The sequence below is a fragment of the Chinchilla lanigera genome, unplaced genomic scaffold (assembly GCF_000276665.1).
Source record: "Chinchilla lanigera isolate Chin_1 unplaced genomic scaffold, ChiLan1.0 scaffold00157, whole genome shotgun sequence".
NCBI classification, from domain to species: Eukaryota; Metazoa; Chordata; class Mammalia; order Rodentia; family Chinchillidae; genus Chinchilla; species Chinchilla lanigera.
Genome location: NW_004955558.1, coordinates 1,146,066 through 1,163,242, shown reverse-complemented (window position 1 = coordinate 1,163,242; position 17,177 = coordinate 1,146,066). Strand labels below are relative to the sequence as shown.

Sequence of the window (17,177 nt, the reverse complement as noted above, 5' to 3'; positions counted from 1 at the left end):
AGAAACACTAAATCTACTGGAAGAGAGAATAGGTAGAACTCTTGAAGACATAGGTGTAGCCAAAGACTTTATGAACAAAACCATGATTTCATGAGAAAAATTACAAATACCCAACAATGGGGATCTTATTTTATTCTCAAGCTTTTACACAGCGGAAGAAATCATCAACAGAATGAAGAGGCAACCCACAGAGAGGGAAAAAAAATCTGCCAGCTTTTCCCCAAGCAAAGCATTAATATCTAGAATACATAAGGAATCTGAAACAATTATACGCCCCAATGTAAAGACCCAATCCAAAAATGGGCACCTGAAATGAATGCACACTTCTCAGATGCAGAATAAAGGGCAAAATGTGGAGCATCACTGAATTCAAGAGATGCAAGTGACAGCAATGCTGAGATTCCACCTCACTCCAGAAAGACTAGTTATTCTCAAGAAATCAACAGTACCAAATGCTGGGGGCGCTGTGTAGGAACAACAAGAGTTTTACTTTTCACAAGTTAAAGTTATATTTCTTCTGTGCACCTGCCTGACAGTTGAGGTGTGGAGTAGGAGAGGGATAAAGACTGACCTGGAGGACACTATCCAAGGGCAAAGGTGATAAAAATGACTGGGCTGTTCCTTTTATAGGGGAATCCAGCCTCCCCCACTTTCCTGCAGAGAAATCAGAGCCCATGGCGGAGGTGGTGCTGCTGGCCGTCATGGAAGTGGCTGTTAAGATCCTGCTTCTCGGGCTCTGTCTCATCATCCTTAGGTGAGGGCTGCACAGGGCACTGAAGTGGCGGCAGATTATTCAACACTGAACTCCAGAGAGTGAGTGCTCAGGGATACAAGGAGGTCAAAAGGGTGGGGACTCAGCAGGGGCTGAGTAGGTGATAGCAACTGCACAAGGGACAGTTGTTATCCGTCCCTAACTCTGACCAACATGGGGAGTTAGCTGGTCCCACTGTGAGGACTGGGAGTTAGCCTTCCCCTCTCTTTCTATCAACCTTCCAGCCCATCGGCAGGGCGCATGTTAGTTGATTTTGCCCCCTGCACCCTCAGTGCCCACACTGAAGTGCTGTGGTCCCTCCATTTAGAGTGATGTCCCACAGAAAAAAGGTGAAAAGTCCAGCAGCAGACATGGACAGTGTCACAGACTAGTCCTTTAGGTAAGTGATGTGACATCACAGCGTAGCACTTCTCCCTGGACATCTCCTTCATGGCACTCCACAGCGCCTGGCTCAGCCACAACTGAGCCTCCCATCACCAGACTGAACCTGGACGCCCCTCTGTGTCCCCATAGTGCTCACGGTTCAGTGGCCTCATCTTAAGCCAGGACCACTGTATGGATCTCCAGTGTGATCTGGTACCATCTCTCTTCTCCCACAATCACTAACTGGTCCTTCTCCCCTCCAGAGCCTGAACTGCCCTGATCATCCTTATTCCCTTTGCCCTTCTTGATGCTGGTCATTCTTGGACTTCATCTGTTCCAAGATCACCAAACCCACCTCACTCCTGCCTCATCTCTACCATCACCAGCCTCCAGCATGCGTTTCAGGCACCATCATCATCCACTTCTTGCACAGTTTGAGCATCTGTGTGTCTTCTGCGTGGACAGAGGCACAGGTGAATACTTCATCAGGACTGCAGGCCTTGCATGGTCTCTGCTCTGCTGGACTCCTCTCCATCGCCTTTTCTCCCTGCTCCATGAAATTCTCACCATAGCTACCAGCCAGGCCCTCCTGGTTCTGAGGCTTTGCATACGCAGTTCCTGCTCCTAAGACAATATGCTCACTTTTGTTCCCATCTTGTCACCCTCCAGACTCAGTCTACAGTACAGTTTAGGATGTACGTGTGTGTGTGTGTGTTTGTGTGCGTGTGTGTGTACATCTGTGTTGTGTGTACTGTGTGTAGCTCTTCTGCACACTCCAGGTTCAATTCCCAGTGTATGCACTGAATTCTTGCATGCTTCTGTGCAGGGATGACGTTCATCCACTATTTGTGGACTCCTTTAATAAGTAACATTGAGTTCCTACCACGTGCCCGAATTTTGGGGAGGTGTCAGTGATGCCTCAGAATGCACAGCATGCCATTCTCTGCCACCAAGATAAGAGGGACAGGAATAAAAAGAAATAAATGACAAGTCTGGAAAGTTCATTTGTTGCTTGGTTTCAGAAGCCTTGGTTAATTGTCATATGGCCTAGTAGCTCTGAGGTTGTTGTACAACAGTTCATCATGGTGCCAGCCCACGGCTGAGAAGCCTAATTCACATCTTTATGGTGAGACACAGAGAAACAGGCCAGCGTCCCATTGTCCCCTCCAGAGAAACTGCCGCTCCAAATCACACCACAGGCTGGGGACCAAATCTTCTACATGTGGGGTTTTAAGGATGCTCCAGATCCAAACTGCTGCAAAGGAGAAGTGGAAGATGGATCCTTTTCAAAGATGGTGTAAGCAGTTGGTATGAATTAGAAAAAAAAAAGAAGAGATGATAGTGGAATGAACTGGAGAAAGAGTGAGAGAGCAAGAATGTGCACTTGAGCATTTTTATTATATGTTTATTGTGATATTATATGTGTTTGTTTTATTATTATATGTTTTGGATACATCATAGTTTCTTTCCCTCTACAGATGTGAATTTGGATTGTTCTTGTTCTACAACATTGAAATGCAACATTAGTCTATTTATTTGGTAATACTCTATATTTTTTAATATAGATACACACAGGTAGAAACTTCACTCTTAGAATTGCTTTCAGTGCCACAAGCTTGGTATGTTATACTGCCATTAACACTTGCTCTAAGGAAATTTTAATTTTCTTGTTGATTTCTTGTGTTATCCACTGATTATTCAGGAATGTGTTATCTAATCTCCAAGTGTTTGTCATTTTTGTGGTTTCTTTTTCCCTTGGTTTCTAGTTTTACATTGTTGTTATCTGATAGGATGCCAGAGGTTATTTCAATTATTTTGTATTTATTCAAGCTTGGGTTATGGCCTCAAGTAAGGTCTATTTGGAGAAACTTCCATGGGCTTCTGAGAACAGTATATTCTGCTGTTTTTGAATGAAACACTCTGTGCAGGAGCCAGCCCGCATACTCCCTGACCTAGGGAGTATGACAAGGAATAAAAGAGAAAAAGACAAATTTCCGAGCAAGAGGGACGAGGTCCCTCATTCAAGGGTCTCCCATCTCAAGGGTGCACGAACACCAGGAATCTAGAAGGTCGGGGTTTTATTAGTAAAACACAACAATGTAGCAGTCACCAATCCAAGGCTCAAGAAAATGTAAATCATTAACAGGGAACACAAGAACCTCACATCTGGATGTGTAATTTTTTTTGTTTAGCTCTCAGGCTGATGTTGTCCTTCCCTGGGGGTGCTGTGAGCCTCAGAATTCCTGCACACAAACAAGGGAGGGGGCAGCCTGCCACCCCACTCCCATCCCCCCTACCCCGCCGGAAATGTTCACAAAGCCTCAATTTCTGTGGTGGATCACATAGCCTGGTCTCCCACAACTCTGCAGATATCTCTTAGGTTCATTCAGAGGCACACTTCAACTCTCATACTTTTGTTAAGTTTTTGCTTGATTGATCAGACTCCTTGTGAGAGTGGGGTATTGAAGTTCCCACTGTGCTTGTATTGGAATCTATTTATTTTTTCTTTATTCTAATTCTTTACTAAAGTGTCATCCATATTCTGCATTGATTCCCTAAATTGAAACAGCTTCCTTGTGTTTTCTTTCAGCTCACTGGACATCATATAATTAAATCGTTTTGGGGAAGGGGGGTTGGCTAAAGTGCATCCTCTATCAGCTCATTGAACATCTGATTCATTTGCTGATTTGTTTCGTCTTTGATCTCTTCAAATATTTTAATCATGTGGTTCTTAAATTTTTTGCCTGAACTTCCCCGCATTTTCATTTCTGTGCCTTTACCTTTGGAAAGTCAGAATTCTGAGGCATTTTATGGCAGAATTCTGAGGCATCTTTTATACATGATTCCTGTGTTTTTGTGTGGAATGCTGTAGATCAGTAGGGCTAGAAAGTACTGCTTCCATAGGAGGGATCCCATGCATAAAATAGCAAGGAAAGAACAACTACTGGTAATATCAGTGTTTAGGGAATAATCATATGTTGGTATGTAATTTAGAGCTTATTTAGCAAGTTTTCAGTAACTGAGGAATACAAAGGATTAACACTGGGAGAAAAGGAGCTTGGATATAGAGAGGATGAGTGAAAAACATATTTAAAAAATAACTAAAAGAAGAGAAATTTAGAAAAGTGGACAGAGACTGAAAAGGAACAATACAGATGAGAGAGGGAAAGGAGTGTTGATGATATTATTTTTATAGCTGTTAAGAGCGTGGTGGTAGAGAGTAGTTCAGAGGATATGTATAGGGCCAGAGGGAAAGGGGTGAAGGGAGGGGTTTATAAGAAGACACAAAGGCACTACTTCTGGGCATTGTCTCCACGTTAGTTCCTTTTATTTTTTATTTCATTTTTTGAGACGGTGTCTGGCTGTGCAGTTCAGGCTGGCCTTGAACTCACTATGTAGCCCAGGCTGGTCTCAAACACACTGTGACCCTCCTACCTCAGCCTTCTGAATGCTGATGTCCATTTTAAAAATCAGCAGAAACCTTATTTAGGAGACTTAAGCAATGACCTTTGGTGAGGAGAATGCAACAGGTCAATATAAAATAATATAGAGACAGAGAAATAGTCCACATACAAAGTTGTGCAGAAACATATGACCCTCATAAACACCCTAAAATATAAAAAAGAAAGGTATGTATTAATAACAGTTTACATATAAAAGAAAGGGGATAGTGGGATGCTTGTGAGGGTACAAGAGAGCAAGAAAGGGAAGAGAAGGAGGAGGGAGTTTAAGTGGAAATGCAGGAAGATAGAGGGAGCCTCAAATCAATTAATGACCTAACAGGAACACAAACTTCAGAATATTGTAAAAAGACCATTGGTGTTGGGGAAACTAACGTGAGCTGTTAAAATACTGTATCAGATTAATATTAACAGCCTATGTAAAAATGAGAAGAGTATACAGGAAAGGAGGGAATAAATAAAATAAATTTAAAAAATGAAGAGCAGGAAGCAAGAGACAGAAGAACATATGAAGAGGAAAGTAGCAAAGGAAAGGGAGGGATAAAATTTAGAGGGGAGGGGAGAGGACAGAAGAAGGACAGAGGGAGGACTGAGAGGGGAGCTGACGGTGAAATCAGGTTAAATAATACCCCGAAACAACCTTGGCAGTGGGCATATGTGATCTAATCATATGCAGTATTTTGCAAGCAACAGTAGAAAATTCATACACTTAGATGCAATATTCTGACCCTCAAAACATCAACCATGAAGAAGAAAAAAGAACACACACAAACACACAGATGACAAAACCAAAAACCATACAAAGGTCACTACGCCTGAAGAGTGCTGTGGGGTCCCCAGCACCTCCCCGACACACAGGTCAGAACCTCAAGCTCCCGGTTGTGTTCTGTCACTGACTGTGACGTCACTCTGCGTAGTTGACAACTTCCCCTTCCCAGGCTCTCTGCTGCCATCTCCTAGCTCTGCCCAACCTTTCTCACTCAGACCACTTCATAGGTGTCCTGTGATCAGCCCAGAGGCAGGGACCCCATCCCAACTGGCCACTCCAGTGGCTTTTCTCTGTGCCTTTGCTTCCGATGTCAAAGTGATACTCATATTTGCCAAGTTTCAATCTGACCCAGGATTGTAGTGGTTGCTGGGAGCCCACAGCAAACTGCTTCAAGGGCTCTGATTTTGGTTTTCTTCTCCCTCAGTGATCTCCTGTCTCAGGTGCTCAGCTTCACAGGCAAAGTCTCTCCAGCCGTTGAGTTCCCTGGTGTTCAGGGCGAGGAGGAGGAGAGCCCATCTGTGTAGAGCTCTGTAGGGCTTGGTGGATGGTTGGAGGGAACTCACAGAATTCTGGGCTAGGTACCATTGGTGGGTATTGGGAGAGCGCCTGCTGGCCCTGCTCCCGTGTTCTTTTTCCAGCCTTACCGGCATTACAGTGCTGGGGGAAACACAGACAATAGCCAGAGGCCTTATCAATTTGGGCCACTGCAGTCCCCTACCATTTTAGTCATCTCACAGATCTCTCAATGCCTTGGCTGGTCCATAAACAGGACCTTGCCCTTTGCTCCTAACTGTCCATCGAGCTCAGCAGTCCTAAATCAGTGTCTCCCCTCTCAGTGATTCTCTGTGTCTCCTTAATTTCTCCAGTTTCCTTCATGCCCGGATCTGGGGAGGCCCTCACCTATGAATATCTCCCTAGCTGGGCATCATGTCCCACCGAAAAGAGAGTTAGGCCAGGCAGGCCTGGGTTGTGCCTGCTGCTCTGGGCGCCGATAGGCAGGCAGGCTGCACTTGGCTTCCTCCCTCGGGGGATTCGAATTTTCCCAGAATGTCGTGTGCTCCAGACCTGAGCTGTGAGAAGGGTCAGGACCAAGCAGCAGCCCTGACTTTTATTGTAAACAACCCTCTTACCAGATTTCATCCACGGGCTTCTCCTTCAGGTTGTTTGCTTCTGCTTGGCTTAATGTCTGTACCCTCTATCGGAGCTGCTGTGGACCTTGGTGAGCCTATTCCAAGCATCTGATGAGTGTTGCTGCCTCTGTCCCTCCAAGATGCCTTTTCCCTTCAGGATTTTTCATGTATGTGGTGAGGAAGAAAAAAAGGGGACCAAGGACAGTTCCAGAAGGTCCTCAGCACCTGGCAGGGAGGTGATCTGTTCCACAGAGGAGAAGGTATCACGGAAGGACTGTAACTCTGAGAAGCCTCATGACACCCACACGGGGATCCAGGCAGAGAGCTGGATAAAAACGTGGGGAAAGAGGAGGGTCCAGGCTTCAGTGTTACAGAGCATAGCTGGGGTGAAGGGCAGGCTTCAGGGAGGTGAGAAAGAGGTGATCACACGTGGGAAAGAGGAAACTCACTCATCAACCGTGATCTTCAGATCAGCAGTTTCTCTTTGTTTATTAATTGTGATCATTTATTTGGATTGCCTTTGGATATTTGCAGGAAAGATTTCTCTGTAACTGATAAAAAATTCAAAGTGCCTGCCTGGCAAGCGCAAGGTCGTGAGTTCAATCCCTGGTACCGCAAAAAAGAAAAAAAATATTCATTCACTTTCAGCATACAATGTGATGTTTATGGATAGTCATCTCTGTAATTTATAATTGCCATTATTAATATCATCATCTTATTAACAAAAAACACGGGATATGCTTATGTACATGGGGGATGCACAGCATAAGGTTTTAAAAATATTCACCCTGTACCATGCTAAGGAAAGCTAACCTTTGAATTACCTCACACATTCACCAACACCCCTGCACTTGGAACTAACACATCCTGCATTAATCAAAAGACTGTTTTGCATTTCGTAGTATCTGTCTTGTGTTGGTTTGTGAGGAGGACTTTCTTCAGATAACAACTTTGAAATATACACTACATCATTATTAACTGTGCCCCTCCTTATGTATCAATGTCTAGAACTTACTCAACCAGTCTAACTACAGCCTTTGCCAAGCTTTCCTCTTTCATCTCACTCCTGAGCCTCTGCCTGGCACTATCTTCTCTTGCTTTTATGAATTTGAAGTTTCAGGTTTCATGTAAAATAATATAATGTGATATTGTGCCTCTATGCACAGATTATTTCACATGGCATAATGTCCCTGAATTCACTCACGTCATGGAAGATGTCCGGCTCTCCTTCTGGTGTAACACTTCGTAGCTCTACTGTATGCATCTGCTGGTGTGTGCATGTGTGTGTGTGTGTGTGTGTGTGTGTGTGTGTGTCTCTGTGTGTGTGAGTGTGTGCTGTGTGACTTTTTCTGAAGCACTCATCTATGGACAATAGCATTTGATTGATTCTGCATGATATCTCAAAGGAATGTATTTACTCTCTCCTATTTCTGACGTCAGTTTCCCTGGGTCAGATCTAAGGGTCCGATGGGCAGCCTCCTCCCAGACTCCATGGCAGGGGTCCACCCTGGGCTCCTCTCAGCTTGTTGAGCCTGCTGTGTCCCTTGACTGCTGGCCCTATCACCCTGGTCTCAGCATCCGTGGTCAGGTGGTCTCACCCCTTCCTGTGCACCTGCTCTCTCTCTGCTTTTCCAGTGCAGAGACATTGTGATTGGATTCAGAGGCCAACTGGCTGCTTCAGAATGAACCCTGCTCGTCAAGGAAATTCATTTAGTCACACCTGCAAAGCTCTTCTTATTCAGAAGGCAACACAGAGAAGGTTCAGCTCCGAGGCCTGGGTTTGTGGGGCCCCTGTCCCGCCCTGAGAGCCGCCCTGCAGTCTTCCACGCCCTGTGTCCTGAGCCTTGTCCCCTTTCATCATCTTCCTCTGCAGTCCACATCCTGGCAGATGAGTGATCTGTGTGACACACATGTGGGGAACAGGGGCCTGATTCCCTGGGAAACACTCATGAGGGAGATAGAAGTCCATGTGAGCCGAAGAAACAATTAATTTTATCTATATCCTCCTCTCAGCTCATCTGAATATATACACCTTTTGAGGCACATTTGCCTGTGAGATGCAGATTTACTACCTGGAAGGAGGAGCTTAGCTGTGGGATGAGGACAGGCCGAAACTCACTGCGTTACACCAAGCAGTGGTGGGAAAGAAGTTGCTTCTGCATTGGTGCAGAGCTCGTGTTCCCTTTGTGTCACATGAAGACACTGCCTGTTTCTTAGTCTGGAGGTGTCACACTTTGGGAACTGCTGTGCTCCTCTAGGAAAATAATTTCTTGTTCATATTTTAAATTTACACTCAAGCTGCTACCATGATCTGTGACCTTGAAGTTCCTGCATGGGGCAGGTTACGGTAAACTCTGGTCATCACTTATCCCCTTCTGCACAGTTCCACAAGTACTTCAAACTGCCTACGTGTTTGCTGAGTAAATGAACGGTTAGCTATGACCTGCACCTTGCTGAGGACTCCTCTTCCTTTCTTCTGTCCCAGACACGCAGAGCATCCAGAATCCTTTATTCCTCAACATCCACTTATAGATACAGAAAAGGTTGTGCACTTGCTAGGCCTGGAAAGACTGAGGCAGCCAAACCCTCACTCATGACACTGTCTCAGGTGTCCCGGTATCCCTGGCCAGGGCAGTGCTCAAACAAGCTTCCAGGACGGGCCAGGACACAGCCTCTGCTCCTGCCTGCCCTGTGGGTGGGTCCCCCAGCTGTCCATCCATTCTGTGTAGAGGAGCAGCTTGCACTGGACATGAGTCCGAGTTCCTCTTCTGTGAACCACCCAGCTCTCTTGCTGCACCCCGGTTTCTGCACTTCCCCTCCACACTGCTCCCTTCTCTGCTCGCACACAGGAGCCAGGACCTCCAGCTCCGAGATGCTGCTGCTGCTGCCCCTGCTGCTGCTGTGGGTGCCGGGAGAAGGGCAGGGGGCTCTGCAAATTGCGGGGCCTCATTTACCCTCAGGGTGCTCATTTAAGAGTCTGAAATACAGGCTGCAAGTGCCAGAATCAGTGACCGTACAGGAGGGCCAGTGTGTCCTTGTGCCCTGCAGCTTCCTGTACTCTCCACTGGACTCCAGGCCTGGCTCTGTCTCTGGCTACTGGTTTCAAGAAGGGGCCAATACAAACCTCGACTCCCCCGTGGCCACAAATGACCCCGGAAGGCAAGCACAGGAGAGGACTCGGAGCCGGTTCCACCTCCTTCTGGACCCGAACACCAAGAACTGCTCCCTGCACATCAGAGATGCACAGAAGGAGGACAGTGGTTCCTACTTCTTTCGGGTGCAATCAGGAAGTGTACAATGGAATTACTGTGCAGACCGGGTCTCTGTGGAAGTGACAGGTAAGGCCTGGGCACCACGCAATGGTTGTGGTAGCCTCTGAGGAGGTTGGGATGGACGCTGTCTTGGGAAACATTGATGCTCAAGTATTAGGACCTCAGGAGGCGCTGAGTTGGGACCTGCACTTCTCGCAGGGCTGCACCTTGGGCCTGGCCTCCTGATCGCAATGTCTCCTCTTCTCACCAGCCCTGACCCACACCCCCGACATCCTCACTCCCAGGACTCTGATGCCAGGCCTCACCATCAATCTGACCTGCTCTGTGCCCTGGGCCTGTGAGCACGGGACACCCCCCATCTTCTCCTGGACGTCAGCTGCCCTCACCTCTCTGGGCCCCAGGACCACCCTCTCCTCTCTGCTCACCCTGAACCCTCGACCCCAGGACCACGGCACCAACCTCACCTGTCAGGTGATGTTCCCTGCAGCTGGTGTGACTGTGGAGAGGACCGTGCAGCTCAACGTCACTGGTATGTGTTGTGCCTGGTACTTGGGTCGCTGGATGTGTGAAGTTCAGGACAGGGCCCAAGGACTCCTGTGGAAGCTTGGTTGCGTGGATGACTTAGAAGAACACAGTCCTGTCTCTTGGCATTTGTGCGGTTTCTGGGTGGAGTGGGGAATGCTGCCTATCACCTCCTGCTCACCCCCTTCAAGAGTGAATCAAACCCTCTCCTCCTGTCCCAGAGCTTGCAGAGGAACCCCACAGTCAGGGTCTCCGCAGGATCGGGCTCAAGTAGGGAGAGACTCCTTCCATGGGGCTGTTATTGGTTTATTACCTGTGCCGGATTTGGTCAGACCTGTTTCCTCAGTGTAACCACAAGCAGTCCCCATCAGGGTTCCTTTTTGGGTGAGGACATTCATGGGTGAGTAGTAATTTCTTCCTCTCCCATCCTAAAGGACGCACTTTATCTCCCTCCAAGCACTGAATGCTTGGGAGGCATTTTAAAAACACCTTTCAGTGTTTACAGTGGCATAGTATTCACAGTAAATTTTATAAGGTTTTTTTTTGGTACCAGGAATCGAACTCAGGACCTTGCTCTTGCCAGGCGAGTGCTTGTGCCACTGACTTATATCCCTGGCCCCACACCAAATCTGAGTGCCGGGTAAATGCAGAGATTTCCCGTACGCCCTCTGCCCTCGCCTGTACACAGCTCCCTCTTGCCAACATGCAGCATCTGAGTGGTCCATTGTTACGAACAATGACCCCACAGGCACGCACCACCCTGTCCTGGAGCCTAAAGCCCACTCCAGAGTTCGCCCTTGGTGTTGTGTGTTCCATGAATTTTTACCATAATCGTGCATCACATGCAGTAGTTTAATGCCTTAAACATCCCTTTGGGCTACTTTTCTTTTATTCAGCCCTTAGCCCTAACATCTGTGCAAAGATCACACCACTGCCCCTGCCCTGTCCCATCAGTCATGGCATCTGGCCGCCCTCGGGACGGTGGGCACTGTCAGGACAGGGCGGTTCCCTCACAGTGCTGCTCAGCTGTCGTCAGGCGAGCCCAGAGACCCGTCCCTGACTCTGGGCGTTGGGATCCCCCGAGGTACAGCCAGGCAGGCCCAGGAGGGCTGTCTGTGTCTGACTCAAATGTTCCGTGAACACCTCCCTGTTCTAATTTACCTCTGATACCTTCCACGGGCACAAAGGACCCACTTAACCCCAAGGCGGAGGGCCAATGCAGGCCAGGAGGGGAGACTCAGGCCCCGCCCCGGAAGGCAGGAGGGCCCAGGTCTGTAGCAGCTCACGGGACTTTCTGACCCTGCCGCTGTCTCTAACAGGAGGCCCTCAGGGCCGAGAGCTCCATGCTCCCGCATTGGCCAAGTCTGAGGTCTGATGCAGAGAGGAACCTGGCCCTGGGAGAGAAGGAGTTGTAGGACAGGAGGGTGGAGGCTGGACAGGTGGTGCAGGGTGGATGATGTCCTTCGTCCCAAGGCTCTGGACAAGGCTGAGTTTGGGATATGTGAGAGGACTCGAAGGGCGGAGTTCCACCTCGGGGTGAAAGCCTTATCAAGATTGGGGCTCTGCCCAATGCTCCTTTCTCTGCAGGGAGCCTCAGGACAAAAGCAACAGCAGGAGTGGTGCAGGGGGCCCTCGGAGGAGCTGCGGTCACAGCCCTGCTTGGCGTCTGCATCTGCGTCATCTTCTTCATGTGAGCCTCAGCTCTGGGCCAGGTTCGGGACCAGGCTGGAGAAGACGGATGTGGGGCTGGAGGGGCCTGGAGGAATGTGAGGGGCTGACACAAGGGCAAGGGTACTGTGCATGAAGAATCCAAGCTGTGGCTACCGGCAAGCCTGGTCTGTCCCCAGCCCCAGCCCAGATGTCCAGGAGGTGGGGGAGGAGCGGGGAGGAAGGAACTTTGTACAATGCCTTGTTATGAAAGTCCCCAGGCAAGTGCTACCCTATACCTACCACAGTCACTTGTTCCTGGCTCATAACAGTGACACCGAGTCTGAGGAAACCAGGCTCAAAGACCCTCCTCTCCCCGCTCAGAGTGAAGACCCTCAAGAAGAAAGCACCCAGGACTGTGGGGGACACAAAGAACACTGAACCAGCCACTGGGCCAGCCTTCCTGGTGAGTGACGTGGCCACCCTGGGATTCAGGCTGCCCTCCAGATGCCTCCGCTGCGCAGCTTACTGTTGTGCCCCGTTCACTGTGTTCAGAATGGAACTGGTCACCTGCCACCTGTTTTACAACCTGTGATTCAGTTCTGTTCAGGCACGACAAGGCCAACCAACCAGGAGATGGCTGCGGTAGGAAAGACAGTTTGTGACTCACAGTTCCCGAAGGAAATAAGCATGCCATGCCTCAAAAGGCCTCGCAGGGAAGCACCAGGGTGCTCAGGAAGCACAGAGTGAGGAGAGATGTGGGCAAAGGGCTCTGCCGCAGTCTTCCCGGAGGAAAGGAGTGGGCAGGGGATGCAGGTTCTGCAGGGTTGAGACTGGCTGCACCGCATAATTTCCAGGAGGCTCTGGGATAAACAGCCCTATCTCCAACTGCCTGGTACCGGCCCTGGAGTCAGTAGGGTAGAAGGATCATGGCCCTGAGTGTCCGCGCTCCATAGGATGTGCATTAGTGTGGACTTTGGGTTTTGTTGCTTAGCGCAGCAACAATGCACTTGCACAAGGATCTTTTTCTGTCTGTAGACACTGGTTGCCCCTGGGAGAGGCAGCTTCTCAAGTAGCAAGGGCCCGGATGTCAGCACTTCACAAGACTAAACACGCTCCTCCTGCCGGCTTTCCTAACGGATGGCGGCTCTGTCCGTGGAACTCAATCAGACACTGGGCTCCATTCTACCTAGCTCGCTGTCCCCTCTTCCTCTGCCAATAAGCCCCAAAGGATGGCAGGGCCTCTTCTGAGACAGTTAACCACGTTCTCCCTTCGAGCTAAGTTTCCCTCTCTTTTCCTGCGCTGCCGCGGTTCCTCCTTCGTATCCCTCCTCCTCATGTTAGCATCACCCACGCACAGCTACCTCCCCGTCCTCCGGTTTTGAGATGCTCTACACGCGGGCTGGGGATTCAGCTCAGAGGCACAGCGCCTGACCGAGATGCTCCACTCCGCTAAAAGATGGTCATCCAAACAGTGTGGTCTGGCATCTCGGGCAGGAAAATCAGGGACACTCTCAGTACACGGCCTTCTCCCTCCCCTCAAGCTGAGGAAGCTGCCTACCTCTCAGGACCCTGGCTCTCGGCCTCCTCCTCCATCCAGGCCCACATCATCCTGCACAATCTGCTCATCACCTGAGCTCTGGTTTTCATTTACTTACATACTTCTGACTAAAGTGAACATTGCTATGAGGCTTTTGAAGGCAGAATCAGCAATTCTGGTGCATTCATCCTGCCCTGCAGCAAAAATCAGCTCCGTGTGCCAGTTATTCTGGGTGCGTGGGGCCTATTTATGTTTTTTAAATCCATGATAAATAAATATTATGTATTTTGAGCAGAAGAGTGACCTAAACAGACATCATTTGAATGAGTCACTCTGTAGTGTGAAGAAATCCCACCCCAGGTGGGGGAGAAGAGGGGAGACCAGATAGGAGACACAAGTAACCTAACAAGGGATGAGTGAACATGAGCAAAGGTGCCAGTGATAATCTCCCGTAAGGAAGTGGATTTTGGATACATCTTGGAGGTTGAGTCGGCAGATTTTGCTAACAGAGTGAAGAACTACCTGCAGGGTGTGCGTCAAGATAGCAAGCTGTCTCTACCTCATGGATGATGGAGATGACTCATAGACTTTTACTGACGTCACAGATGTCTGCATATGTCACCAACGATGATACTGGGGTAAATAATTGAATTGCGAGTGACTGAAAGTGCCAACTCTGCAGGAGGAGAAATTTCTCGAGAAAAAAAATCAAGCATGATTTTATTTGAGGCACCTCCAAGAATCCAAGTGGGGACAACAGAGGGCAAGAGTGTGGAGTGGGGAAAGGGCTCCAGGCAAATGCAGGATTTGGGGCCCCTCCACAAGCAAGCCCGATGGTGGGCGAAGTCACAGAAGGGTCCACAGACGAGGCTCATGACAGAAGAGGAAGAGAGGAAGTGGGGATGGTGAGTTTCGGAACATGAGTTTCGGAATGCTTCTGAGAAACATTGCAGTAACACTAGAGCTGAGAAATAGGCTTGCAGCAGAAAATGCTGCTGCTTTGTAACCCTCACCATTTCTAGGAGCACCTGAGCCACGTCCCCCTGGAGGCCGGCTCCACCACCCTAACTCCACGGGACGAGGTCGGGTCTGATAAACCTAGCTTAACTCTGCTTCCCTCCCATTCACCCACATGGAGGGACAGCTGTCACTGCATGCCTATTTAGCACTGTTTGTCTTCATCTCCGTTAGTACCGGAAGCCACAGGGCCGATCTCCGCATTGCTCCCATCCTGCACATCCACTGCTGAGCACACAGGGGGTCTTAGGGAGAGTGCAACTGATTTCAAGATCAAAGGATAAATGACCATTCAAAGCAGCTAACCTCTCTAAGGTTTAGTTTCCCTGTCAGGAAAATGGGCAAAATAATAGTGTTTTCCACATAGGTGAGTGTTCCAAATCGGAAAGCAAAAATGAGTGCCCTGTTTGTTGGATAACCGAGTAAGTGACGCCTTCAAAAGTGTTGGTGGAAAAATGAAAGGTGAATAAATGCATTGCCCGAATGAAATTCGCTTCATGGGCCCCCTCTGCCTCGTCCAGGTTCCTCTCCCAACTGCTCTGCTCTGATACCCTCCTTCTTTCTCCACACAGGGTCACCCTCCAGAGCCCTCAAGTTCCTCAACAGCTGTCCCCACCTCAGGGGAGGAGCAGGAGGTCCACTACGCCTCCATCAGCTTCCATCCTCGGAAATAATCCTCTACCAAGTGCTCCAAGGTCAGGAGCCGCTGAAGGGCTGACGGGAACGTGGGTCTCAGCCTGGAGTCTTAGCCTCTGCGGGGCCCACAGGCTGGTTCTGGAAGGTTTAACATCCCTCTTGCCACTGAGTTTATAACACATTGAGCAAGTTTCCTGCAGTACTGGAATTATCTTAGACTTTGCAGTCAGAGAGAGCTGGGATGGAATCTATGCTCTCCCATTTTCTAAGAAGAGTGTGTCATTGGGAGACCCACATCACCCCAGCACGTCTCCGTCTCCTGCTCTGTAAATGGGTGTGAGGAGTTCTGCTTCACAAGGTTGCTGTGAGGATTAAATAAAATACATGTTGATGCCCAGCAGAGGTCCTGGTATACACCAAGTGTGATCTGGTTCCTTCCCTTGCGCCATCTAGTCCAGAGGCCTGGGGTGTCCCAGCCCTGAAACTAGATCAGCAGCACGTCAGACTTATTCTCTGCTCGAAGCCCTACCGTGAAGCCCTTCCCTGACTCGACTTCCCCTCCACCACCATCTTTGTCCCAACTCCTTAAATCCTCCCTTCCTTCCATCTCACCTCCTGCTTACTCAAATTTTTCGCTTCTTTTAAGTCCTGCTACCGGCAAAACTGTATGTTAGCACCTGACATTTTCTTAAACTCAGAGATGACCACAGTCAGAATACTTCGCTAGCTCCCCATTCAAAAGAAAAGTTGATAAGATTTTCAACATGACCTTCTAGCTTAAAGACCGAGAAACCTTCTTGTAAAGGGCCACTGAATCGCTATTTCAGGCTTGGGCTGGGGATGTAGCTCAGCAGCACAGTGCCTGCCTGGAAGGTGTGAGGTCCTGAGTTCAATTCTCGGTACTCCCCTCCACCCCAAAAAATATGTAGGCTTCCCATGCCATAGTTTCTGTTGCAACAATGCCAGTCTGCCCCTGTAGCACAATCTGTAAGTGAACGAACATGGCTGTGTCCCAGAAGAACTTCATTTACAAACGACAGGCTGTAGCTTGCTGTGGATTCTGCACTGCCCGTATCTCTCCTCTCTCACCGTATCCCACCCTACTGATCTGTACCTCTCTACATGTCCATTCCTCGCTGACATCTGCACCCCTGCCCTCCTCCGAGGGGCCCCATCCCACATCCCCATTGGACAAAACGTGTTTATCCTTCAAAATGAGCTCAGAGGTAAGTGTCTGGGTAGAGACGGTGGACAAGAGCTCCTACTCTCCCTCCTGAAAAGACTAATTAAAATAATAGAATATTAGCCTATGAAGAAGGTTCCCCAAATTCACCATCACTGCAAAAGGGATAAGTTATTAGGCTACAAATTGGTAAGAATCTTTAAATAAATGGAATATTCTAGCATTGTGTCCAAAGCACCCAATGCCTACCCTCCACTGCCACATCTTCAGCAGGCACAGTAGACGACAGCCTGGCGGTACAGACAGCCCTGCCTGCTAAAACACTGAGAACTGACCCTTAGACCTGTTTCCCCTTTCTTTGTGCAACTATATCATTGACACAGTACCAGAATACTCCTTTGCAAATGTGCCAGACGATACAAAGAATAACTCTAAAAAGTAGTGGAAAGGCAAGCTGGCTTGGAGGAACGATGTAGAGGCAGCATCTCCCCTCCTTTGCACACACTCACCCAAGTAGCCCTCAGAACCGGCCTCTCCCAGCATCTGCCTGCAGTGGAAGGCAGCTGGACACGCCCATGGGGGTCCTCTGGGCAGAAGAGGAGCCCCGCTGACAACATCAGGTGGGTCCACTATCACCAGAAAGGAAGATCAGTGGGAACCAGAATTAAGTGGCCACAAAGCACTATCCTTCACCACGAGGTCTGAGACCCCCCTGTCCAGCCCAGACACATGGGACTGGTAGGAAGAAATGGAAAAAGGAGCCCAACCACAATGCCTGATTCTGATCCCTTGTTTTCTCCTTTGTTGATGATGTAAGGGTGAGGTGAGGCAAGATCCTTAAAGAAGAAGTACTGATACCAGTAAG

General features: G+C 48.9%; 1 protein-coding gene across 1 annotated transcript; it reads left to right on the top strand.

Annotated features, from left to right (window-relative positions):
* Positions 1-9,289: 9,289 nt before the first annotated feature.
* LOC102016318 (myeloid cell surface antigen CD33-like) lies at positions 9,290-15,533 on the top strand. Its single transcript, XM_005412696.2, has 5 exons — positions 9,290-9,833; positions 10,018-10,296; positions 11,877-11,979; positions 12,321-12,402; positions 15,066-15,533. The coding sequence occupies exons 1-5, from the start codon at positions 9,368-9,370 to the stop codon at positions 15,165-15,167; spliced, it is 1,032 nt and encodes a 343-aa protein (XP_005412753.1). The 5' UTR covers positions 9,290-9,367; the 3' UTR covers positions 15,168-15,533.
* The last annotated feature ends 1,644 nt before the right edge of the window (positions 15,534-17,177 follow it).

What these genes read in the sequence shown, in the direction of transcription:
- LOC102016318 (XM_005412696.2), top strand. Translation starts at nt 9,368, where the DNA reads ATGCTGCTGCTGCTGCCCCTGCTGCTGCTGTGGGTGCCGGGAGAAGGG. An exon ending in GGTCTCTGTGGAAGTGACAG is followed by an intron (nt 9,834 to 10,017) that starts GTAAGGCCTGGG and finishes TCTTCTCACCAG; the next exon opens with CCCTGACCCACACCCCCGAC. An exon ending in CCACTGGGCCAGCCTTCCTG is followed by an intron (nt 12,403 to 15,065) that starts GTGAGTGACGTG and finishes TTCTCCACACAG; the next exon opens with GGTCACCCTCCAGAGCCCTC.